This window comes from Pristis pectinata, chromosome 1, assembly GCF_009764475.1.
Source record: "Pristis pectinata isolate sPriPec2 chromosome 1, sPriPec2.1.pri, whole genome shotgun sequence".
Classification (NCBI taxonomy): domain Eukaryota; kingdom Metazoa; phylum Chordata; class Chondrichthyes; order Rhinopristiformes; family Pristidae; genus Pristis; species Pristis pectinata.
The window spans coordinates 105,236,044-105,263,830 of record NC_067405.1 but is presented as its reverse complement, the minus strand read 5'-3'; the positions used below and the strand labels follow the sequence as shown (position 1 = coordinate 105,263,830).

Here is a 27,787-nt window from a genome sequence, read left to right as displayed (position 1 = left end):
TTGGGAGCGTAAACTGGGAACAGATGTTCTTTGGTAAATGGACTGCAGAAATGTGGAGGGTGCTTAGGGACCACTGACATGGGGTTCTAGATAGGTTTGTCCCACTGAGACAAGGAAAGGATGGTAGGGTGAAGGAACCATGGTTAACAAGAGAGGTGGAAGGTTTAGTCAAGAGGAAGAAGGAAACATTTTTAAGGTTTACGAAGCAAAAATCAGATAGGGCTCTTAAGAGTTATCAGGTAGCCAGGAAGGAGCTTAAAAAGGGACTTGGGAGAGCTAGAAGGGGACATGAGAAGACCTTGGCAAGTAGGGTTAATGAAAACCCTAAGGTGTTCTGCACGTATATGAGGAACAAGAGGATGACTAGAGTGAAGGTAGAACCGCTCAGGGATGGGGGGGTGGGGGGGGACAGGGAATGTGTCTGGAGGTGAAGGAGGTAGGGGAGGTTCTAAATTAACAGTTTGCTTCAGTGTTCACCAGGGAGAGGGACTTAGACGAATGTGAGGTTAGTGTAGAACAGGCAAATGTGTTGGAGCATGTCAAGGTTATGAAAGCAGTGTTGGAGCTACTAAAAGGCATTAAGTCCCCGGGGTCAGACAGGATATACCCAAGGTTACTATGGGAAGCGAGAGAAGAGATTGCTGGAATGTTAATGATGGTCTTTAAGCCTTCTCTGGCCACAGGAGTGGTCCAGGAGCATTGAAGGAAGGCAAATGTTGTTCCATTGTTCAAGAAAGGTAAAAGGGATAATCCTGGGAATTACAGACCAGTGAGTCTTACATCAGTGGTAGGCAAACTCTCGGAGAGAATTCTTAGGGACAGGATTTATGAGCATTTGGAGAAGCACAGTCTTATTAGGGACAGTCAACATGGCTTTGTGAAGAGCAGGTTGCGCCTCACGAGCCTAATAGAGTTTTTTGAGGAAGTGATAAGACAAATTGATAAAGGTAGTGCAGTGGATATGGTATATATGGATTTTAGCAAGGCGTTTGACAAGGTTCCCCATGGCAGACTCATTCAAAGGTCATGAGGTATGGGATCCATGGAAAATTGTCTGCATGGATTCAAAATTGGCTTGCCCACAGAAGGCAGAGGGTGGTTGTAGAAGGGGAATACTCGACCTGGAGGTCTGTGACTAGCAGTGTTTTACAGGGATCTATTCTGGGATCCCTGGTCTTTGTGATTTTTATAAATGATTTGGGCGAGGAAGTGGAAGGATGGATTGTTAAGTTTGCAGATGACCCGAAGGTTGGTGGTGTAGTAGATAGTGAAGAAGGTTGTTGTAGGTTGCAACGGGATTTAGACAGGATGCAGAGCTGGGCGGAGAAGTGGCATATGGTGTTCAATCCTGAGAAGTGTGAAGTGATACACTTTGGAAGAACAAACTTGAAAGCAGAGTACATCGTTAATGGCAGGATTCTTAGCAGTGTGGAGGAACAGAGAGATCTTGGGGTCCAAATACAAAGATCCCTCAAAGTTGCCACACAAGTGGATAGGGCGGTTAAGAAGGCATATGGTGTGCTGGCCTTCATTAGCCTGGGGATTCAGTCAAGAGTCAAGAGGTAATGTTGCAGCTCTATAAGATTCTAGTTAGACCACATTTGGAATATTGTGTTCATTTCTGGTCACCACATTATAGGAAGGATATGGAAGCTTCGGAGAGGGTGTAGAGGAGATTTACAAGGACGCTTCCTGGGTTAGAGAGCATGTCTTTTGAGGAGAAGTTGAGCAAGTTTGGGCTTTTCTCTTTGGAGCGACGGAGGATGAGAGGAGACTTTAGATAGATATCTTTATTAGTCACATGCACATCAAAACACACAGTGAAATACATCTTTGCACAGTGTTCTGGGGGCAGCCCGCAAGTGTCACCACGCTTCTGGCGCCAACATAGCATGCCCACAACTTCCTAACCTGTACATCTTTAGAATGTGGGAGGAAACAGGAGCACCTGGGGAGTGGACAACCAGCATCTCTTCCCCAAGGCGGCAATGGCCAATACTAGAGGTCACCCATTTAAGATGTGTGAAGGAAAGTTCAGGGAAGATGTCAGAGGTAGGTTTTTTTTACACAGAGAGTAGTGGTGCCTGGAATGCACTGCCAGGGGTGGTGGTAGGGGCCGATACAATTGAGCCATTTAAGATACTATTGGGTAGGCACATGGACAAAAGAAAAAATAGAGGGTTATGGGAGGTGAAGTAGAGAGGGGGACAGATTGAATGGGGATAGGGTTTATGTAGGTCGACACAACATTGTGGGCCCGTACTGTGATGTACCGTTCTATGCTCTATGTTCTATGTTTAAAAGAACACAATGAGATTAATAAGATTTCTTAAATCTTTGGTGATGCTGAAACACTCAGAAATCAATTGCATTATGAAAAATTAGTGATTGAAATCTATAAAAAGAAAAGCAACTTAAAACTAATTAGACTGTTTCACAGCTTGCTGAGTAATTCAGATACTTCATATCACTGAGACTGTGTCATATACAGAAACATTGTTGTATATATCAGCCACCTTCTAATACTTGACTTTCTACTTGGTCCTAAAAAATTGTAATATTTCACAACATACCTTTAGTTGTTGAGTATTACTTGTTCACCATTTGATTATTTGTTTTACATTGTGCCAATGATACACAAATGTTAGAAATGCTTTTTCTTTTTTATGCTATCTACTCTTATTCTCTATCATTCCATACCTGTTCTTTAACATGTAAACACTATCAACTACTTCAGCCATAATACAACTTCTAAGACTGTTACAGGTCTTGGGAAGATGTCACATTACTTCAGTTGTTCAGAGTGAAAGAAGTTTAACATTAACACAGTGTAGAAAGAGACTTAAGTTTCTTTATCCAAATAGAAATTTCACACCTTCAATAGACACAAAAAATAGAATACTTGTGATGTTTCAAGTTCGTGTACAACAAAAACAACAGCTTCCATTTACCTATCACCTTTAATGTGGCAAAGTATCTCAAGGCATTTCACAAGAGCATTATCCAAATAAAAAAAATCTTGAACAACATGAGATGTTATTAAGCCGGATGACCATAGGCAGAGTCAAAGAAGTACATACTCAGGAGTATCTGAGAGGAAGAAAGAGAGACTGAGAATTCTAAGATTTCCACAAGTTCAGATCTTGTTGGTGGAAAACATGGATATCAATGACTGAGAGCTTATATCTGGAGATGATTAAGAAACCATAATCAGAGGAGCAGAGATAAACTCACCGTATTGTGGGGTTAGAGGAGATTTTACATATGAAGTGTCTTAAAGGAGGAAAGAGTGATGGAGAAGCAGAGAGGTAATGGGAGGGAACTCCAGAGCATTGGCCTTGGGAGCTGAAGTCAGAGCTGCTAATGGTGAAACAATTACATTCAGGAATTATCAGGGATGTGAATGGAGATGTACAAATATCTTGGTTGCTTGTGGGTTTGGCAGAGAAATAGTGATATGCAACAATCATTACAGAGATCAAGAGCTAATATCTAGATAACTTGATAGCCTGTAGCACTCACACGAGGCATTCAATTAGCAGGAACAAGATTTAAATCAAAGTCTTGATTGACATGCTCAGCCATGGACATCCTGTAGCTGTCCAGTTTGCTGCTTTGGGCAAGCTATCTGAGATAAGAAGTAGTGCATGTCACACTGTATCATTAAAGCAAATCTTCTCATCTACTGAACAAAGAGTAATAACTGTGGTATCAGTGGAACTGTTTGTAGATACTAAGCCAAGGCAGAGATGGGCTGAAGAAAAGACAATATAATATAAACGTTTCTCCCAGTTCTATTTTATATACTATGTAGCGCTCTGATATCGTCTACATTTCTGCTTAAATATTTGATCTCCTGTACAATGTTTAGAAATTGGTGTGGAGAATGTAAGGAAGAATGGCTGAATATTTGAGAAACAGAGAAATTTGATCTCAGTCAAATAGATTGCAGAATCTTTTACATTTCTGTATTTTGTAATATTTCATGTTATAGTTATCTTGTATCAAAATCTTACCTTTTCTTTTCCTAGTTGTTTTTGCAGTCTGTTCTGCCACTGGACAGTTTGCATTATTATGGCTTCCCACCTTCTCTCCAGGTTCACAATAACAAGTTGCATTGACTGACGATCAGCTTCCAAACAATTAGCATCTGTGTCATCGAGGAGACGTTGGCATAAGTGCAGTACAGAAATTATGCCACGCCGGCGTTGTTTAATTTCAGAGCATAGTGACTAAAAGCAAATTATTAAAATTAGTGACAAGTATTATCTTGTATAATTCATTCCAATATTGTTACAACAACTGACATAATATAAATGAGAAGAATGAAAATAAAACATGGCAATGGCCATCCAAAAAAATCAGACACAGGGTGCTTATTTAGAGAGCATGTTGCAGGATTAATAAAATTCATAGATTCTGACTAATTTATATTAGAAACAATTTACTTTAGTTGTAACTGAATAATATTTACGGGGCACTCTTCAAGTTTAAGTTTCTCCACGTAAAGACTGTTCTGTTAAATCAAGAACAAGTTATCATAATCTTTCTCAGGTGTGAAAGAACACCAGAATTTGCTGCCTTTGATTAAAGATTCCATAAGAGAGAGAATAATCTGTGGAAACTAAAGCAGATAGGTTTTATATTAATTCCAGAGAATACACGCTGTTGCTATCAACCGTGAAATAATGACTTGTCTGTGTATTGGGTTTATTTTTTCACTTGTGCAAATGATCACTCCATTGAACAGAATAATTATCACTCAAGATAATAGAATAAAACATTTAACTTTCCCAAATATCCAAGCAATCATCTGAAATTTAATCCTAATTTAAACAATAATCAGTATCAAATTCTCTTAATGTAGATTTTACTTAAAGCATGGAATAACTCATTTTAGTAAACTATAGCCTGCCTATGAGGTTATCCAGAGACCAGTGGAATTCCATGTGCATGCACAAAATGTTCCCTGTGTATTTATGTGTGGCCATCTTGTGATAATCTTGGACAGGAGAATAATAATAGTGCCAGCTTAATAACAAATAAACAATGACAGAGATGGGAACTCTCAGTTTTAGCATGAACATGAAAATCATGCAAGTGAATAATTTAAGTGTTCTACCTTCTAAATAAACTACTATCTCTTTTGATATAACACAAGAGAGCCTTTACCTTAGAGTATTGGGCTGGGTCAATTTGGACTCGGACCCTGCTTCACATTCACCTCTTGGTGATGTCTGCAGTCACACTGGTCCTTTAAGACCATGCAGCTGTCAATATCCTGCTGGTCTCACTGCTGCGGCCATTCCACAAAGGCAGGGTGACCTGCAAATGGTGACCTGTAAGTCCCATCTATGGTAGCCCTAATGACCTTCTCATATCTTGTGTTGTTAAAAGTCCTTTACCACTTTTTTTTAACAGTCTCTGATGATCTGAAGTATTTAGAAACAACTGAAATTCATGTGAGTCATCAAAAAGTAGGAAATATTAACAACAATTTTAAAAAATTAAACCACATTCAACTTATGTAAATTAATTCAAACAGTAAAATTAATTTCCCTTTTTAGTAAAGTTCAACAGCAACATTGAAATAAACAGGGCTGTGCTAGTTGCATCCCTGGACTCAGTAGTGAGTCTAAGCACAGAGTGTGGGTCAGATGCACCTGTATCTCACCCCCATGTGTGTTGTGTCATTCCGTGATGCAGTGTGCAGGCACATACGACCCAAATGTACTAACATTCAAGCTGCAGCTGGTCAATACTTCTGTTTGAAGCCGCCAGATTGCTATCATTACAATCCAGCCATGACAAATTGGCGATAAGGGTGAGATCTCTTCTAGTTTATCTTTGGGATTATTGAAGGACATTGATGGCTCTCACTTGATAGATTTCAGGTGATCTTTTTGCAACAAAACTGATTTTTTGTGGTGTTTACCTGTTGACACTCTCATTGAATCACATTTGTCTAAGGTCTCTGTGTGGACTAATACAAATGCACAGCACAGCAAGCCAAAATGGCAAGGTAAAGTGTTGCTGGGCATCACAGAATTATCACATGCACCAAATTTAGCCATATCCCTTTTGAATAGGACTGGAATAATACGGCTGCTCTGACACAATATCACAAGTCTCGGCGTGTAAGATAATTCAGCTTGTACATCAAACAAATAGGCATGTTCTTTAAAGCAAACAATCATGTGGAGGGTGAAGAAAAGGTGATATTGCCAGAGCCCTCGATGTGACATGCAAGCATAAAAATACACCTGACAGAAATTAGGCAAGAAGTATTATGGCATGCTTTCAAACCTTCTCGTGCCATGTAAGACAAAAAATGTCTTGTTTAAAGATGCTGTGCAGAAGCTGGAAGATTACTTTAATCTGAAGCTGTTAGGAACAGCTGAAGGCTATACATTTGGCATTAGGTACTAGAAATAGAGTGAAACATCATTGCATTGTAATTTTATTTTTACCTTTTTAGATTATACCTTATGTAGTAGGTGTATGTGTAGACTGTTAGATGAATTAATTCAGTTGAAGCTGTTGAACACACCAAACCTGACTTTTGAATTTACACGTTAAATTATTGAGTTGATGGAAATGGTATCCAAGAAATCTTGAGAACGTCATCCACCACATGCAACTGGTATAGCTGCAATTTATAGTTACAGAGGCGGAGCAAGGTCCAAAGCTATGAAACTAAATCTAAAGCACAGCGGTGAGACCAGTTCAGTCATTTGCTATTACTACCCTGGAGATCATGCCCCACAATCTTTTCATTCTGGAACAGCCAAGTTTTTCAGTGGCCGAAACAAAGTCACATTTCAGAAGCCTGCAGGTCCAAAGCCCAGACAAGGATCAAATGCAAATTCACTGGCAGTTCAAAGCAATAACAAAAGGAAGTACTTCATAATTTGGGACTTGTTTCAGACAATGAAGAACTGGAATTGCAGTATATAATATCTGTGTCATAACCAGTAACAGCAGCAAACAGATGGACTTTCAAGTAAAGGAGTTGATTAATGACCATGGACTGACATGGGAAATGATACTGCCACAGACTATTTGATAATGAATCAAGGACAGTTACTCTGGCAACTTCAGCCAGACATCATTGATAAAAGTAGAGCCACATGGAAAACCTGCTCTAGTGTGGTTTCACAGACATTAGGACAAATGGAGTGCACAGTGCAGCACAATGAACAGTAAGTACAGCTATCTGTCTCTATCGCAAACATTGAAAATAGGTTGATTTAAGTAGGGAAGGACTGGCTGACACAATTCAGGCTGGATTGGAAGTATGTTTTCAGTACTGACAAGTCTCATCTTGGCACATTTTTGGAAGGATGCAATATGTTTAAAGACAGCAAATGGCATAATAGGGCACAATGCACACATTTACATCAAACCAAAGCCAGTTTTTTGTAAGCCCAGACCAGTACCTTATGCTGTAAAGAATCAGAATGAGAATAAACTTGAGAGTCTGGAACAAAGTAGTGTACTTGTGAAAGCTCACCAGAATGAGTAAGCTAATAGTGGCTGAACCTCATGGCAGACAAAATGATACAACTGCATGGAAATTACAAGGTTACACTAAATCAAGCTGCAGATGACAAATAATATCCACTACCCACTTTACAGTGTTAGCAGGATCTCAGATATTCACAAAATTGGCCTTCTCCCATGCTTAGGCACAAAGGAAAGTTGACAAAGACAGAGTTCAAGAGATTACATAAGCCCCATGTAAAGCTGAACTGAAGAAAATGCATGTTTTTGCAATGAGATGTAGTATCCCTTGATTTGAAAGTTGATGCAAAAGCTTACAACCAGTGAAAGAAAAAATAGAGGCCGTCACCAATATGCCAAAGCCCAAAAATGGAGCAGAACTAAGTTAATTGTTAATGATGGTGCAGTACTGCATGCAATTCCTACCAGATCTTGTAGTTGGTAATTGGTTTACTATTGTAACAAGATATAGTGAAAAGCTTTTGTTCACATGCCATCCAGACATATCATTCCATATATAAGTAGATTGAGGTAGTACAAAAAGTAAACAATAACAGAATGCAGAATCTGGTGTTACAGTTACAGAGAAAGTGCAGTGCAGGCAGACAGTAAGGTGCAAGGATGACAAAGCTCAATATGATGAATATGACAAAAGCATAGAAAGTGAAGTTCTCCTCGTTCACTATAATTCCACGTGTGAGTTGAAGTTGGTATGTGATGCATCAAATGGTGGAGATGCAACGATAAGCCATGTGATAGATGATAGGCAAGAGAAATCTGTCATTTTCCCTTCTCACTCTCTCAAGAGCAAGCAGAAGTATGTACAAATTGAGAAGGTTGCACTTGGAACCAAGAAATTCCATCAGTGTGTACCCCAGCAACAGATTACAAACCACTATGAACAATATCAAATCAATGGGGGCACTAAGGATACAAAGATGGATAATCTTTTTGTGCCCCTGCTTTTATAATTTACCCCCTTTGTAATAAAGGCAATACTAATTTCCCCAACTAATTACTTGTTGTATCTGCATCCAACTTTGTTCTTTTTGATTGAGGGAAGTTGGATCTTTTAGAACATTAGCATTCACTAGTGTCACACTCCTCTATTTTCCTATCAAAATGGAGATGAAGTGAAGAAGGAGGTACAGCCGAGAGGGAATATGGGAATAGACCATAACTACACAATTGAGTACAGGAGTTCTAAGAAGGCTACTCCATCATGACTATCACATGAGAACTCTGATGCTGGAACTGAAAATGTGACTTACACATTAAATATAGTTAACCTCTTTGATGCCTTAACATATTTCTGAAAACATGACAATATAAGCCTAAATTATATGATTAAAATAATTTACAAGCACAACCATCATTATTGCAAAACATAAGAGTAATACGTCAATCATTGGTATACTGAGCTTACTTATTTTTTATTCATTGTTCGCAACGTGGACATCACAGATGAGGCCAACATTGATCACTGATTTCCCAAGGTGGTGAGACATCTTCTTGAAATGATACTGTCATTGTGGTTAAGGTAATCCCAAAGTGCTGTTGGGTGAGGTTTTTCAGGAAACAGATCCAGTGACAATGAAGGAACAGCAATATATTTCCAAGAGAGGATGGTATATGATTTGGATGGGAATCTCTAGCTGGTGGTATTCCAATATGCCTGCTGTCCTTGCCCTTCTAGGAGTCAGAGATTGCAGGTTTAGGAGATACCGTTGGAGTAGCGGAGGAAGTAAACATTATGCATTTTGTAGACGGTACACAATGCAGCAATAGTGGTTGAGGAAGTGAATGTTTAGGGTGGTGGATGGGACAGCCAAACAAGCAGACTGTTTGTTCTGGATAGTGTCAAACTTCCTGAGCATTATTGGAGCTAGCCTTATCCAGGCAAATGGAAAGTATTTCATTACACATCTGACTTGTGCCTTGTAAATGATGGAAATGCATTGGAGTTTGAGGAGGTGAGACATCTGTTCAGGATACCCTATCTCTGACTCATTCTTGTAGCCAAAGGTTATGTGGGACTGGTAAAGTTGAATTTCTGATCAATGGTAACACCAGGATGTTTACGATGGGGGACTCAGTGATGGTAATGCTATTGAAAGTAAGGGTGGGTGGTTAGACCCCTTCTTGTTGCAGGTGGTCATTACCTGGCATATTTTGTGAATGTTACATGTGACTTGTCAGCCCATGCCCGAATTTCTTGTTGCAGGCAGAATGGGCTGCTTTGTTTGCTGAGGAACTCCAAATAGAGTCATTAGTGAACATCTCCACTTCTGATCTGATGATTTCAAGAAGGTGCCTGATGAAGCAGCTGAAGATAGTTGTGCCAAGGAAGCTACCCTGAGAAACTCCTGTAGCAGTGTTCTGGCAGAGGGCTGAATGAGTTCCAGTTACCACAGCCATGTTCCTTTGTGTAAGGCATAACCCTAAACATTGGAGTGTTTTCCCCTTGAAGCTTCAGTTTTACCAGGGCCTCTTGATGATCTGTTTGGTTAAATGTTACCTGATTTCAAGGGCTGTCAGTCTCACCTCAAAGCTGGAAATCTTGATCCAGACTGTGATAAGGTCTGGAGCTGAATGGTCCCAGCAAAACTCAAAGTAGGCATTGGCATTCAAGTTATTGGTACTTGCTACTTGATAGCCCTGTTGAAGACTTCTCTCATTACTTTGCCAGATTTGCTTTGTGAGAACTGGGCATATGTGGACAATTTTCCATCTTGTTAGGTAGATGACTGTGTTGTAAACATACCGGAGCAGCTGGTTCTGGAGTGCAGCCCTTAAATAATACAGCCATGATGTTCTCTTGTCCCACTGTCTTTGCTTGATCCAGTGTTCCCTGCTGTTTCTTAATATCACATGGAGGGAATCAAATTAGCTTCTGTGATGGTGAGGATCTCAGGAAGACACCAAAATGGATCAGCAACTTTAGTCTGTCTTCATGCATGAACCCAACATAAAGATAAGGACATTTTTGGAGCCTCCTAATCATCTTAGCTACCATCTGCTAGATATAGGAGGACTACAGGACTGCACTGCTAGATATAGCAGGACTACAGAGCTTTGATTCTGATCTAATAATTATGGAATTGCTTTGCTATGTCTATTGCATGTTGTTTTTGTTGTTCAACATGCAGGTCATTCTGTATTTCAGCTTCACAAGTTAGCATATGTTTTTATGCTGACTGATGCAGCTCACGGTTACTCTTCTGTACTCTCCATTGAATCAGAGTTGACCCCTGACTCATTAATAATGGTAGAGTGAGGGATATGCCTGGTCACAAGGTTACAGATTGTGATGATATACATTTCTGATGCTGCCGATGGTCCATAATGCCTTGTGAATGCCAGTTTTCAGCTGCAGATTTTGAGTATATTCCATTTAGCATCATGGTATTGCCACAAGTCATGATAGGCAACCCCATGTCCTAGATAGGATTTTGCCTCCACAAGGACTATCTATACTGCTCTGGACGATGCATCTGCAACAGCAAGATTGATGAGGATGAGATCTATTAGGTTTATCCCTTGTGTTTGTTTACCCACCACCTGCTGCAGATCCAGTCTCAGGACTCTTCAGGAGTCCATCAGTTTGGTCAATGGTGGTGCTACAAAGCCATTTTGGTTAAGGACATTTAAGTTTCCCATCCAGTTACATTCTATATCCTTGCTACTTTCAGTGTTTCTTCCAAGGGTTGTTCAACATGGAGGAGCAATGATTCATGAGGAAGGCCGGTAGGTGATAATCGTGAAGAAGTTATCTTGGCCATGTCCAACCTGCTGCCATGAGACTTCATAGGATCTGGAGTCATAATTGAGGATTCCAGGGCTTGGCCCTTCTGTCTGTAAACCAATGTGTCACCACCTCTGGTGGGTCTGCCCTACTGGTGGGACAGGACAGGCTGTGGGATTATGCTGGAGGGGTTTGGGAATTATGATCCCGTAAGGTGTGATTCTGTGAGTATGGCCATGTCAGGATGTTGCTCAGTTAGTTTGTGGGACAACTCTCTCAATTTTGAAATCATTCCTCAGATATTTGTGAAGAGGAGTTGGCATTGGCACTTCAGTCAGTGCCAAGTATTCTGCCCATTTTTATTCCTTCTTTTGTTTTGACTTTGCGGTTTTAATACAATTGTGTGGCTTGTCAGGCCAATTCAAGGAGCATCACAGACTCAACCACATTATTGCAGGTCTGGAGTCACATAGAGGCCAGGCCACATAAGGGCAACAGATATCCTCCATTGATGAACATATTTCAATCAGATGGGGTTTTAAGGACAATTCGTAGTTTCCTGGTCATCATTGCTAAGACCTACTTTTTATTCATCTGGATTCTTAGACCAGATTGTTAGTCCTGTAACTTAAACACTGTGTCACTACTGAACTAGAATTAAATTTAATAGGGTGAGGATAGAGAAAAATTCAATGCATGTGTGCAGTGTTTATGTAAAAAATTAACAGAGCGCACTATAGGGCTAAAGCAAGGAATCTCAATCAGCAGTACGTATTTGGATTATTGGTGCAGTGTGTAAAGATTTATCTTGGCAACTAGCACTCAATCCGCATAAGCCAGCTGCAAAATGAAGGTTTACAGAACAATTATTTGACTCCTTTGCAGAATGTGTTGAGTTATACATCAGCAGGAAGATATTTACAGGGATATTCTACTTGTTGATATATTGCTTTTGTAATATTTCAAATTTCCATAAATTTATGATAGGTAGAATTTCATTATTTCTATAATAAGAGAATAGCGTACCTTTAACATTTCTGAATTTTAAATAAGATAGATGATAAATTCCCCATTTATTTATTGCCAAATATGGCTTTGTAGTGTATTATTCAATTTTAGACAGTAATGTATTTCCATCTACAATTCCTTAAGTTTCCTTAAAGGAGAAATATACTATTTTAATAGTGAGTTTAAATCATTTATTACAAGCACAATCATGGCCCATGAGTTTAGCCATGCACTGCTGTGCTAAAAGGAAATTTAGTTTGTAATATCTTTTTTACCACCTTGAAGACTGCTACATGCAATGCATTCTGGATAACATTACATTTTGGTGAACTACGTGTGCTGTGGAGGTGCCCTCTGATACTTTAAAATGGATCTGTACTGTACATTAAAAACAAATGCTCATTATTTTGTGAAAACAAAGACTCTGTACCAAAATCATTCCACAGTAATGCCATCGATGTGAAGAGAAATATTAGTTCAGTTAGCTTGGATTTTCTTAACGAGTAAGCACCTGAAATAAAGTTTTCTAAATGCTGTGCTTACTCTCCTTTACGTTCAAGTTGTCTGTGCACAGTCTTTATTTGCAAATGAGAATTTTCTTCCCACTGTAATGAAAACAAGAAATGCTTAAAGAATTCAGGAGCTCAGGCAGCATCTGTGAAAAGAGACACAAATTAACATTACTCTCTCCACAGATAATGTTCAACCTGCTGAGTACTTCACCATTTTCTGTTTTCAACACTGTTTTAGATTTCCAACTTCCACAGGCCTTTCCATCTCGTTGTAACTGACCAAAACAGATACCATTACATTGATGGCACAATGCACTCAGTATTTCTTTTATGACAGATTTTTAGAATTAGACCTTAGGATGTCACTTCCTTTTTAAATGTATTATTTTCATTGGTCTTCAATGGAATGTTATTTAAATCTATCCTTCTAACATATTTAATTTTAGTTTATTTTGGTGCATGAGAAAGCAGATGGAAACAAGGGATGGAAAGAGGCTGTTCTGACATTCAATAATTTCATGCTTGATCCTGCATTTTGAGTTCACTTTCCAGCCCGATCCCCATTTCCTCAGAACCCCCAGTTTCCAAAATACCTGGCAATCTCTGTCTTGAATATTACCAACAACTGCGTATCAACAATTCTGAGATCCCACATGGAAGGTTTGTCTGCAAGGTTAGACCACTAGGGAGCCAGGGAGAGCTAGCTAACTGGATTCATAATTGGCTCAATGGTAGGAAGCAGATGGTGATGGTGAAAGGTTGTTTCTCCGAATGGAGGCTTGTGACTAGTGGTGTGTAACAGGGATCGGTGCTGGGACTTTTGTTTTTCATTAGTTATACAAATGATTTGGATATTATTGGTTAGTAAATTTGCAGATGATACTAAAATAGGTGGTATTGTAGACAGTGAAGGAAGTTATCAAAAATTACAGCATGTCTTGATCAGCAAGGTAAGTGGGCCGAGGGTTGGAAATGGTGTTCAATCCAGATAAGTGCAAGGTGTTACATTTTGGGAAGTCAAACCAGGGTAGGACCTATATAGTGAATGGTCACACCCTGGGGAATATTGTGGAAGAGGGACTTAGGACTACAGGTACATCATTCGCTAAATGTGGTGTCACAAGTGGACAGGGTGGAGGAGAAGGCATTTGGCAAGCTGGCCTTCATCAGTCAGGGCATTGAGTATAGGAGTTGGGATGTTATGTTGCAGTTGTACAAGACGTTGGTGACACCACACTTAGAGCTTTGGTCACCCTGTCACCCTGAAGGACACCATTAAGCTGGAAAGAGTGCCAAGGAGGTTTACAAGGATGTTGCCAGGACTCAAGGGCCTGAGTTATAGGGAGATGTTAGGCAGGCAAGGACTTTGCAGATGTTCTTGTAACCTCTTTCTCCAGCTTTCTGTTTAATTGACCCACGTCATTCACAACTAGATGTGGCAGACTATAGAGCTTTGAACTGATCCATTGTTCACACGATTGGTTAGCTCATCTATTGCATGCTGTATTTGCTGTTTAGCACATAGGTAGTCCTATGTTGCTGATTCATCAGGGTGGAACATCATTATTTATCGTTATGCCTGATGCTACTCTCTAGTCAGTGGGACAGCTTTCTAAATTTAGAAAGCAAAGTCCAGATATTTGTGAGGAGGACTTTGCAAGGTTGACTGGTCAGGGAGTGACTTAGCAGTATCTGAATTTGGTGTCAAGTGTCCACACTGGGTGCTCTATCCAGTTTCATTCTTTCTCTGTTTCACCAGAGCAGTTGTGGTGCATTTGAGTGGCTCACTCATGCCATTCAAGAATCAACCACATTGATGGGTTTGGAGTAACATCTAGGCCAGACTAGGTAAGGACGGCAGATTTCCTCTCCTGAAGGACAGATGTGAACCAGCTGAGTTTTTATGATAACATGGTAAATTTTGTAGTAGTCATTACTCATGACTATATTTTTTTTAATTCTAGGTTAACTGAATTTAAATTCCATAGCTCCCATGCTGGCATACAAACTCAGGATTGTTAGATCAGGCCCCTGGATTACTAGTCCAGTAATTTAATCACTGTGCCATCGCCATGACTTGCACATTGTCACAGTACTCCAGCAATTTCTCCTCCAATGAGCTACTGGGATTGTTTACACATGAGCCAGAGATGTAGCAGGAGCTCTGTGAACCACACGGTAACTATTTTTTCTCAAGATGACATCATTTCTGATCTCATAAATCTGCTTGACCATTGCCTAGAAGGCTGTTGCTCAGTGCGAAAGGTTGCAGTTGAAAGTTGGGTTTCCAGGATCAGGGTTGCTCTGACTCATTGTCCTATTTCCTGGGTGGTTACTTCTCCTGAAGTCAGTGGCCTTCCATGGCCATGTGCAGCTTCTTTAAGCCAGCTCTGTAGGAGCAAATGTACATGGAAGCCAGCGCCTAGCAAATACACAAAGGTGATGAGTTGATATTTCTATGGTACTTTTAATGGTTTGATGTATAAATCTCATGTAGAATGTAGGCTCTATAGGAACATTTTTTTTCATTGTGGTCAAGTGGATATTGTAATAGACAGCAACAGAGGAATGGTGAAAATTAAAAAGTGTGATTGTGTTTACTGGGAGTGCATCCTGATGTGTTGTCTAACAACCCTGCCAAAAAGGGACTCTCTATATTGTCTCCTCCCTTCATTTTCCATTTCTGCCCTTCTGCTCTGAAGCTCCTGGTAAGGGATCAGATCCTTGTTTGTGAAATTGTACACAGTGAATTTTGAGATCTGCTTTATTCTTCCAGGTGACCCTTCACCGCATTATTTTTTGAGGTAGAACAGGAGAGATGTCCTGGTGCACGCTTATCCCATCAAACAACATCAATAAAACAGATTAATTGATCATATTTTTTTTGTTGTTCATGGCAGCCTGCTGTGCACACAATGACTGCCACATTTAGCAATCTCACAATCATAACTACATGTCAAAATACTCTTTTTAGACAGCAAGCATCCTGCATATGTGAAAAACACTGCAGAAATGCAGGTTATTTATTTTATTATTAAAGGCCATCAACATAATACACTTCAGAATTTAGGTAAATTATGTAATATTAATCATCTTTAAACACTAATCATCATGCCTTTGTCCATTGTAACCTTGAGAGGATTTGAACTGCCAAAGGGAAGCAAGTGTGACAAGAGAGAATGGCAATCCCATGCTGGAGTGCTGAATACAGGCCACTGGTTAGTTGCACAGCTTTATCTATTGGTAAGCAATAGCTGTCTATAGAACAGGATAAAACTTGGATGGCTTGGAGACTACCGATTGCCCTCTACCAAAAGCTTTCTATAGCAGGTTAGATCTTGGAGGAAGAGATTGGATGGTGGGTAAGGAGGGTGAAGGAAACCTTAATCATTATCAAAACCAACAGCATTAAAATCCCAGATTAGTGGGAAATGGAGTCTTCCCATTTTAACTTCTCTCCTGTTCCATTACCAGCAGGTAAGGAGAAGCAAAATCGCTCTTTGAACATCCAGCATGCCTTGTGAAAATCATATTTTAGGTTGTTAAACCCAGATTTAAATGAAAAACATGATTATGATTGCCTCTATTTCACCATACTTTTACTCCGATTATATCAAGGTTTGTTAAGGGGTTGGTTTAGTTTAGAAAATAAATCATTGAGCTGTAATTGCTCACAGCAAGTGCTCTTGTTCCATTTTATTTATTGCTGCCCTTTATAATCCTTTTGCTGACATGCGTTGGGAAATGTATCATTCTTAATAATAAGCAGAAGAAATGGAAACCTGGTTTGCATTTGAATTGCTCTCTGATCCTTTCATTTTCCAGTGGTGTCTCTATTTGGTAGACTGTCTGCTCAGATATGTCAGCAATACATTATGACCCACCATAACTGCAGATATTACAAATGGTTACCAGTGCAGCTATTTTTGGAGTTTTGCTTAACTTTGATTGTGACACTGTATGTGACAGGTTCCAATAATCATGATAATTTCACAATAAGTAAAAGTAACTTGAACAATGTAAGGAAATTTCAGTGAAGAAATTCAACAGACTGTTAAGCCGTCATTCTTGCAACTGAAAATATTATGCAAACAGAATCAAAGTTTTACTGGAAGAGTTCTTGTTTGAACAAGACTAACAAAAATATTAAAGATCAAGGAAACTGGACTCGGTTGCGATTCATTATCTGGTTATGGATCCAGGAAGCCTGCAAGAACTTAAGGTAGGCAAAAGGATTGGCTTCTCACAGAAAGGACTTCCAATAAAAGAAAATTGAGGAAGCAGGCAGTTGAGTGGAATTCTCTGCTGATATAGCCAGAGGAAATTATGTCAGCTGTACAAAATGAAAATAATCTCAAAACTGCGTAAACTGTATCTCCAGCTTAAAATGCAGCTTAATACACAAGACCACAAGAGGAATAAGTTTGCACATAGGTGGGGTGAAAAATCTCTGTCATTCATTGTTTTACAATCCTAATTTTCCCAATATATTGTACAAGTTATTTGAAAAATACACTCCAGTGAACTTTAGCCTCCTTTCAAATAATTAAAACTCCTTTGATCACCTTTGTACCGTTTAACGAACACCTTTGTACCGTTTAAAGAACAAGTAGAAATTGACCAGAAATATAAAAGCCATTTTTGATGTGTACCACGCTTTTGGAACCAGTATGTTATTTGTCTTCATTCTGACATAACTAACTCTTTCTTAATCGCAGGTCTATCCAATATTATCCCAAGATCTCTTTACTAGCACTACCAAGTTCTTTTGTTCCTATATTAATTATTTTATATTTATCTATGTTAAGTTGTCTCTACATTATTTAGTCTAATATCTAGAATATCTAAATCTTTCTGAATTTGATTTCATGACCATCATTACTTGTCCTTATAATTTCATCAGCACATTGGAAGTTTTGCTTATGACATCCTCATACAAATTGTTAATTTATGTTAAAAGTAGCATCACTAACATAAATGTCTGGCTTCCATCTTACTATCAAGACATTCTTGGTAAACGTCATATTGGATTAAAATAAAATTGCATGCATACCATGAAGTTGCATCTTATTTTGTCTATGTCATTCCTAAAATATGATACAGATGTAAAAAGTTATGATGAGATCATAAAAATAGCACCATAAATAAATCCATCTTGGAAGTATTTTTTCAAACAATACTTGGTATCTGTTTAAAATATGGAATCTGATGCCAGGAATACTTCTGAATTATGTGAAAGTGAAAATAGTGGTAAGTTTAACTGGAGATGCATACCAATTCCTGGGTACCAAATGGATTAATTGTCAGTCATTGCTTTCTACATCTTGCCTAAGATCTTAAAAGCTTCTGAACAAATTTACTGAAGATTTTTGGAATAGACAAACTTTTATACAAAAAGAAATGCACAATGATAGATAGCAAGTCAGTGCAAAATATAAAAAGAACTAAAATTGTTTATTCTTTGGACATGTAGTATGCGCAAAATATCCTAACTATTGGCATCTTGGATAGTACAAAGTTGGGAATGACAGAGGAAGTTTTGATTTTATTTGTATCTTTTTCTAGGGAATATTAATCAGTTCATACTTTGATGCACAAAATACATTATCCATTCTTAAAATATGCCACAGTAATCTTCATGGAGTGACAGTGTACCAAATAAATGAATGCTAAATGAAAATATGTGTATTTGTTTGATGATTTTTCTTTCCAATTACAGGTTGCATAGTAGAAATAAAACTTGTAAATATTGAAATGTATTTAAATAAATCATATCAACTATATTAGCTAATTATTTATTATATATATGTTCTACACTTAATTACATTAATTAACTGATTAATATTATACAAAATGAAAAAAATCTAAATATACATAAAATTTTATGAAATAGACTCTGCTCATTATTTTTAGGTTTTCCTGCATAAGTTCTTATTCATAACGTCAAGGAATGAGCAATATTAGAGAAATTGTTGTAAAAGAAAAAATGAAACTCAGCAAACGTTTGTACTAACAAAAGCTTATTGTTATGGGAACACCCAGAAATGATCAGAATGCTAGTCCAATGGAGGATATTTTATTTATTATTATATCGTCATAACTATCCCATCATAACTTGTTACTTTTGCAGCAAGACCAATAAGATCAATATTATTTTATAACATGTCTGTCTAAGGAACTGCTAATAAGAAGATTGACTGTGTACCTGATATATCATGCATCAGTATTTCCAACCTCCATTCAATAGTGCTGTTTTTTGACTTTACAAAGATTGTTAGCTTCCCTGCATCAGTGGAACAGGAAAAAGTAGGCCTGAGTGTAATATTATTCAGAAAATATTTATGCACAAACTGCATAAGATTCACTGATGGATGCCAGAGATTTTCCATAAATGCTGTTATGACATCTATATTGCTTCTATTAACTTAATGGAAACTAATAGTTTTTGTTAGTGGCACATTACACATGGTGCTGTATAAGCTTTAAAATAAGTAGCCCTGTATTCAAAACTCTGAAAGGGTAATCAAATGTATTAGTGAGAAGGGAGCAAATGCGCTGTTGGTGAGAAAAATAAATTTTCATAGTTAAGTAAAAAAGGTTGGAGACAGTTTTACGGAGAGATTTTAAAATCTTACTGAAGCAAGTCCACTTCCAGTTCTGTACTCTGTTATGCTAATGTGACAGTCTCATTAATAAAAGCACCAAAATGTACCTTATTTGAATGGTAGTTATGTATACTGTTCACTTCTGACATTAAAAGGAAAATTTATTCTTAAGCATAACCTAACACCAGACCAAGAGTTTTCATAATTTGTTTAATTAAGTAGCAACTGGGTTCTAGATTTTAAAAACTGACATAAAATGAGCAGCAGAGTGGAAATTTTTAAATGGGTGGCTTTGCTCATTGTTGATCATGTGATTTTCTGAATATTAATTGGAAAAAGTATGTCACCTCACCACAAGCAGCTTCTTTATTTACATATCTGGACATCGTTTAAATGCAAAATGGGAGTAAATACTTTGGGACAATTTCTCCTTCCAATAATAGCCTATTTGGTTTCACTATTTTGTTAATCACTGCTATAAAATATTTGTTTGTCTGCATCAAACCAAGAAGGTCACAGGTTTTAATCCACTGTTTTGAGGGTTTTTCCAGTATTAAGTTAATGCTATGAAACAAGTCTTCCAAATTTATACTATGCCATTTAAATTTTAGATTTGTGCTGCACTCTGAAAATGCACAGTTGCACTTCAGGCATCTGTAATCACTCACAGTTTGTTTGCTTCACCCTCGCATTTCTGGTTTCCATTATAGTATTAGTTAAGATGAAAGGAATAATTTTTTTTGCAATATTATGGTTAAAAGAAAGTTATTATAAAGGCACATTACAAAAATGATGCTCACAATTGCGAACCATACTCATGAAATTGCATTGATAATGGTAAATTAATAGGCCTCTAATTTGTATTTGTTAATGAACGAAATTCAATGCATTGCTTTTATTCCCTTGGTTATATTTTTCAGTAATAAACATGGTTCTGAAAGTTTATTAATTATGGATCCTTATGAATATTTCATCTGATTTTGTGCATTTTTTGTTGGGATACTATTCTCATCTTTTCAACATGTTGATGTCCTCTGTCTTGGTTCCTCTGATAATGAAAAAAGTCTGAGCCATAAAACTTCCCACAGATTACTAATGCCAGAACATACAGAACATTAACACAAGGGTGGGGCAGCAACTCCTGTACATGACAGACCAGATTTTTTGACATCGTACTGGCAATTACTCTCATACCTAAGCTGAAGCTGACCTTCTAATTTGCTTCATTCTGGTCCTGGAATGCCTACACTGTGATGCTAAGTTCTCCCCATCCCTTGATCATTTCAATCCCCTTGTGCCCATCAATCACAGCTGTGCTAACCTGCATTGGTCCTCCAGGTCCACGATTCACTGTTATTTCGACTGAGGTCACTGAATGATAACTTTAAGCACAGTAGTGACAGTTTTTCTATTAAGTGATTAGGTTGCCCACTCTCTTTTCCTCACCAACCTATATCAGCTCATAATGCACTGGCACCATGTGATATTAACCAAATCTCTGCTTACAAACCCAATGCTCGCTCTGAAGATAAACTGACAAGTCATCATTTGATTAAGTTAAAAAGCTGACTCACTCCATAGTGGAACACAATTTGAGTTCATATTCTGCCTGCACACTCTTATAAAATAAACATGCATGCATACTGTCTGCTTCAGAGAGCCCTTTACTGAACTTAAATTCACAAGAGAGTCAAATTATTTTGGAGGCAGAAGAGACTGCAGCAAAAAATCAAATTGCTGGAGCAACTCAGCGAGTCAGGCAGCATCTGCAGAGACAAAGGGATAGTTGATGTTTTGGGTCTGGACCCTGCATCAGGATTGAGAATGTAAAGGGGAGGTAGCCAGTATAGAGGTGAGGGGGAGGAGTGAGGCAGGAGCTGGCAGACTATAGGTGTAACCAGGTGAGGATGTGGTGATGGGCAGATGGAATCAGGTGGGCGAAGGGAAGGGTGGAGGCAGAGACTGGGAGGTGATGTGGAGACATCAAGGGCTGCAGATTCTGAAATCTGAGAAGTAAAGAGGGTGATGTGGAACCAGATGAGGGAGGGATGATGGACAGATGGGCAGATGGAACTTCAGTTTTCAGGTCAGAAATGGGCACAGGGCAGAAAGCGCATGCCACATCTATTTGAGCTGCTGGTATCCGTTGACCCTCCATGGGCAGCAGTCCTAATTCAAAAGATGAACCTCTGTCTACTTGCCTCAATGACAGTGGCCTGAAGACAAGTCCAAGCATCAGGGGGAGGTGAGGATATGCAGAAGGCTGGAACAGCAAAGTTGATAATGAACATCTGGAACAGCATTGACAGCTGATGTGTCTGGCAGTGGGGCCCCACCTTTCATGAAGGTCATTCATGGCAGAGCTGGCCACTTGTCGCTGGAAAGGCCAATGCTATCAGGGCCTTACCAATACACTGGGAACAAGCCTCCCATTGAAGGATGCACCAAGAAAAACACTGGTAGATAATGCATGCTCCAAAAGGTATGCAATTTGTGAATTTGGACAGCTGGCCAATTATCAGAAGTGCTCCACCACAGCAAAGCACTTCTATAGCCTGGTGAAACTTTCTTTGAAGTGCATAGAAACACAACAATTAAGTTTAAATAAAGGGCCTCAAATTTGGAACCTCCATTCAAGCTTCCAGTCTTCTTTTATTGAGATTCATGGAATACTTATCCGATGTGTTTTCCACTGCCTGTTTACAGTGTTAATTATTATTTCATCCGTGCCTTTGTCCTTTAAGAAGAGGCATGAGTGAGTGGAAATCAGGACTCCCTCAGAGCTCCAGTGCTGATATGGTTCACAGATGTGCTGGCAGGGGGTATGTGTTAAATTGGACCTCAGTGACAAGAGCGTTGAGGTTTACTTTCATCTCAAGAATTCATGTAATAAAAGCCAAATTCAAAAATCAAAACTGATGCACAATATTATTCACAATTTCTATATTTGAAACTATTTATTTGTGATGCTATGACATTCAAGTCCTTAGACAAGTCCACAACCTCAATTAAAGAGGGCCCTACTAGACAGGGTGAAACACTAGACCTCTTCTTAGGCAACAAGGTAGGGCAAGTGACTGAAGTGTCAATCGGGGAGCACTTTGGGTCCAGTAACCATAATTCTGTAAGTTTTAAAATAATTATGGAGGAGGATAGGACAGGTCCACATGCTAAGGTCCTAAACTGGGGCAGGGTCAATTTTGGAGGCATTTGGTAGGATCTTGCAGAAGTCGATTGAATGAGATTGTTTGCTGGTAAAGAGATGATTGGTAAGTTGGAAGCTTTTAAAAATGTGATAACAAGAATCCAGGGGCAGCATGTTCCTGCTAGGGTGAAGGGCAAGGCTGCCAAGCTTAGGGAACCCTTTTTGATGAGAGATATTGAGGCTCTGGTCAGCAAAATGAAGGAGGCATACATTGGGTTTAGGCAGTCAGGAACAAGGAAGCTAGGGAAGAAATTGCAGAGGTCATTGCAGAGATATTTACTTCATCTTTAGCCACAGAAGTTCCTAAAGACCGGAGGGTGGCTAATAATGTACCGTTGTTTAACAAGGGAAGCAAAGACAAGCCAGGGCACTACAGGCTGGTGACTCTGACATCAATCATGGGTAATTTACTGGAGGGGATTCTGAGGGACAGGATCTATCCACATTTGGATAGGCAAGATCTAATTTGGGATAGTCAGCACAGCTTTGCGCTTGGGAAGTCATGTCTGACAAACCTCCTAGAGTTCATCCAGAAGGTAACCAAGAGGTTAGATGAGGGTAGGGCAGTGGACATTGTCTATATGGACTTTAGCGAGGCCACTGGACAAGGTCCCGTATGGCAGGCTAGTCTGGAAGGTTAGATCGCATGGGATCCAGGGAGAGCCCTCTTTTCATTACTACCATCAGGGAGGAGGTACAGGAGCCTGAAGACCCATACTCAACACTTCAGGAACAGCTTCTTCCCCTCCACCATCAGATTTCTGAACTGTCCATGAATCCATGAACTCAACTTTGTCATTCCTCTTTTGAACTATTTTATTTATGTTTTGGTAACTTATTGTAATTTTTATGTCTTGCACTGTACTGCTGCTGCAAAACAACAAATTTCACGACATATGTCAGTGATAATAAACCTGCTTCTGATTCTGAGAAGGTTAATTGGATTCATAATTGGCTGATGGTAGGAAGCAGAGAGTGATAGGCAAAGGTTGTTTCTCAGACTGGAGGTCTGTGACTAATGGTGTGCCACAGAGATCGGTGCTGAGACCTTTGTTGTTCATTTTATAAATACATAAACGATTCAGATGCGAATGTACATGGCATGGTTAGTAAATTTGTGGATGATACTAAAATAGACGGTATCACAGACAGTGAAGAAGGTTATCAAAAATTACAGGGGATCTTGATCAGCTAGGTAAGTGGGCCGAAGATTGGCAAATGGCCTTCAATTCAGATAAGTGCAAAGTGTTGCCTTTTGGAAAGTCAACCAGCATAGGAATTATACAGTGAATGGTCGGGCCTTGGGGAGTGTTGTGGTACAGAGGGACCTAGGAGTACAAGTACGTAATTCATTGAAAACAGCATCACAGGTGGACAGGGTGGTGAAAAAGGAGGTTGGCACGCTGGCCTTCATCAGTCATGACATTGTGTATAGGAGTTGGGACGTTACGTTGTAGTTGTACTAGATGCTGGTGAGACTGCACTTGAAGTATTTGTCGTATAACTGCACTCTTTCCAGATTAATGATGTCTTTCCTATGACAGGTTTGGTCTCCCTCTTATATGAAAGATGTCACTAAGCTGCAAAGAATGCAGAAAAGATTTACGAGGGTGCCGCCAGGACTCGAGGGCCTGAGTTATAGGGAGAGGTTGGGCAGGCTAGGACTTCATTCCTTGGAATGAAGGAGATTGAGGGGTGACCTTATAGAGGTGTATAAAATCATGAGGTGTATAGATAAAGTGAATGGACATAGTCTTTTTCCCAGGGAAGGGGAACTAAAATCTAGAGGGCATTAGGTTTAAGGTGAGAGGTGAAAGATTTAAAAGGGACCTGAGGGGCAACTTCTTGTTCCACAAAAACAGCTGATTTTAAGTAGCACATCTGCCACTACTTTCCAAACCTCCAATCCAATCCCTTGGTTGACCTTATTACAGTAAGACATGAAGCTCTTTGCTTAATTGGAGCTGATGGATGTACCCCAGGTTGCTGTGGGAGGCAAGGGAGGAGATTGCGGAGCCTCTGACGATGATCTTTGTGTTGTTGATGGAGACGGGAGAGGTTCTGGACGATTGGAGGGTTGCGGATATTGTTCCCTTATTCAAGAAGGGGAGTAGGGATAGCCCAGGGTATTATAAACCAGTGAGTCTTACCTCAGTGGTTGGTAAGCTGATGGAGAAGATCCTGAGAGGCAGGATTTATGAACATTTGGAGAGGTATGATATGATTAGGAATAGTCAGCATGGCTTTGTCAAGGGCAGGTCCTACCTTACGAGCCTGATTGAATTTTTTGAGGATGTGACTAAACACATCGATGAAGGGAGAGCAGTAGATGTAGTGTATATGGATTTCAGCAAGGCATTTGATAAGGTACCCCATGCAAGGCTTATGGAGAAGGTGAGGAGACATGGGATCCAAGGGGACATTGCAGTGTGGATCCAGAACTGGCTGGCCCACAGAAGGCAAAGAGTGGTTGTTGAAGGGTCATATTCTGAATGGAGGTCGGTGACCAGTGGTGTACCTCAGGTATCTGTACTGGGACCCTTACTCTTTGTGATTTTTATAAACGACCTGGATGAGGAAGTGGAGGGGTGGGTTAGTAAGTTTGCGGATGACACGAAGGTTGGGGGTGTTGTGGATAGTTTGGAGGGCTGTCAGAGGTTACAGAGGGACATAGATAGGATGCCAAGTTGGGCTGAGAAGTGGCAGATGCAGTTCAACCCAGATAAGTGTGAAGTGGTTCATTTTGGTAGGTCAAATATGTTGGCGGAATATCGTATTAATGGTAGGACTCTTGGCAGTGTGGAGGATCAGAGGGATCTTGGGGTCTGAGTCCATAGGACGCTCAAAGCGGCTGCGCAGATTGACTCTGTGGTTAAGAAGGCATATGGTGTTTTGTCCTTCATCAATCAGGGAATTGAATTTAGGAGCCGAGAGGTATTGTTGCAGCTATATAGGTCCCTGGTCAGAACCCACTTGGAGTATTGTGCTCAGTTCTGGTCGCCTCACTACAGGAAAGATGTGGAAGCCATAGAGAAGGTACAGAGGAGATTTACAAGGATGCTGCCTGGAATGCGGAGCATACCTTATGAAAGCAGGTTGAGGGAACTCGGCCTTGTCTCCTTGGAGAGACGGAGGATGAGGGGGGACCTGATAGAGGTGTATAAGATGATGAGAGGTATTGATTGGGTAGATAGTCAGAGGCTTTTCCCCAGGGCTGAAATGGTGGCCACAAGAGGACATAGGTTTAAGGTGCTGGGGAGTAGATATAGAGGAGATGTCAGGGGTAAGTTTTTTACTCAGAGAGTGGTGAGTGCGTGGAATGGGCTGCCAGAAACGGTGGTGGAGACGGATACAATAGGGTCTTTCAAGAGACTGTTAGATAGGTACATGGAGCTGAATAAAATAGAGGGCTGTGGGTAAGCCTAGTAATTTCTAGGGTAGGGACATATTCAGCACAGCTTTGTGGGCAGAAGGGCTTGAATTGTGCTGTAGTTTTTCTATGTTTCTATGTTTCTATAATGATAGCCAAAGTCCATGAAGTAGAGAAAAAAATAATTCTAGACAATTCTGCTTGAGACTGCCTGACGATTAATTTGATTCTTACTTATCTAATGCATTTTTGTTTTAATATCTTTTTGGGACATCTGCGTCACTGCAAGGTCAACATTTATTGCCTCTCTCTAATTGGTCTTGAATTGAGTGACTGGCTTAGCCATTTCGGAGGGAAGTAAATGGTCAAATATGTTGCTGCAGCTCTGAAATTATATATGGGCCAGAAGGGATAAGGAAGACATATTTCCTATAGGGCATTAGTAAACCAGTTGGGTATTTATAATAATCTTGCAGTCTCATTGTCATCATTATTAAGACAAGCTTTAAGTTCCAAATTTATTTAATTAACTGAATTTTAATTATCCAGCTGGGATAGTAGTATTCAAACTCATGTCTTTAGATCATTAGAATAGATTTTTCTGAATTATTTGTTCACTAACAATCACTATGTGACCATAACAAGACACTTCACTCTTAAGATCATCAGTCAGACCAAGACCACAATTTCTCCTCTACAACTTGTAACTCTTCTGTACCTTGCATACCAATTTATTTCTACATTGACATCCAAAAAAAACCAATGGATTTAATGAAGTCAAAAACAAAATCGATAAATACTTGAAGGAAAAATAATTTTAGGGTAATTGGAAAGAGCACTGTGATAACCTCTTCCAAAGAGTCAATGGAGTCACAGTGGGCCAATTGACTTCTTTCCATTCCTAATTCTAGGATTTTGTTGTATTGTTTTCTGAACTTGAGAAAGTTACTATTAAACAAGATGAGTTCAGGCTTTGGCTGTTCAGGGTGTTTCTTGTCCTCGGGGTTACAGGATGATTCTTCTCCTAACCATTTATGGAGATTCCTATTATTTGCTCTGGTGCAGTGTTTAAAACAGGAAAAAAGACAGAGCCAGTCTAAGCTCCAATATGGGAGGTGGATCCAGAGGGTACCATTGCCTGTCCACACTGGCATTAAGCACTCTCCTGACCTTAACACTTCTTCAACAAAGATCAAACTGCTAAATTTCAGAGGTGAGGTAAGAATGACTGTCCTTAACATCAAGGTAGCATTTTACCAAGTGTTGCAATGAAAGGCTCGAGTCAAACTAAAGTCAGTATGAATCAAAAGAAAAACTTTTCATTGCCTAGAGTCATACCTCATGGAAAGGAAAGATCATAACCATTGTGCCTCTCAATGGACAGAATCCTCACTACAACTTGGGATGATTATTGAACAAGAGGAGGTTTAACCATACAATCTCAAATGCTCCTTCTCTACTTACACTGCTCATGGACCAGGGATTCCCATGATTGGTGGGGATGTTATACTTTCTCAATGGTGCTTTGAGAAAGTTGCTGTATCTTTTCCTCTGCTCATCCTGTAATCCTTTGCCATGAGAGAGTTCAGAATAATATGCTTCAGTAGTCTACTGTTGGGCAAGCAAATGATGTGGTGTGCCCATTCGATCCAACAAAATGGAACTAGGCCCCTTATGCTGGGGATGTTGTCCTCAGAGAGGATGCTCATGCTGACTTTTCAGAGACAGCATTGGTAGAGTCTCTCCAGTGCCAGCTGTAAATTGTCCATGTTTCAGAAGCATGCAAGATGCCAGTGATCACTGCTGTGCAACCTCACTTTGCATGTCTACAAAGAGGAC

The 27,787-nt window shown here is 39.5% G+C and overlaps 1 protein-coding gene across 4 annotated transcripts in view; it reads right to left on the bottom strand.

The window, feature by feature from the left end:
* Window positions 1-27,787, bottom strand: part of akap6 (A kinase (PRKA) anchor protein 6) — a 303,452-nt gene that overhangs the window by 34,403 nt on the left and 241,262 nt on the right. For all 4 annotated transcript variants that reach the window (XM_052026999.1, XM_052026993.1, XM_052026990.1 and 1 more), the window contains exon 13: window positions 4,017-4,232. In XM_052026999.1, coding sequence (XP_051882959.1) covers window positions 4,017-4,232 — 216 coding nt within the window. The remainder of the gene's footprint in view (window positions 1-4,016; window positions 4,233-27,787) is intronic.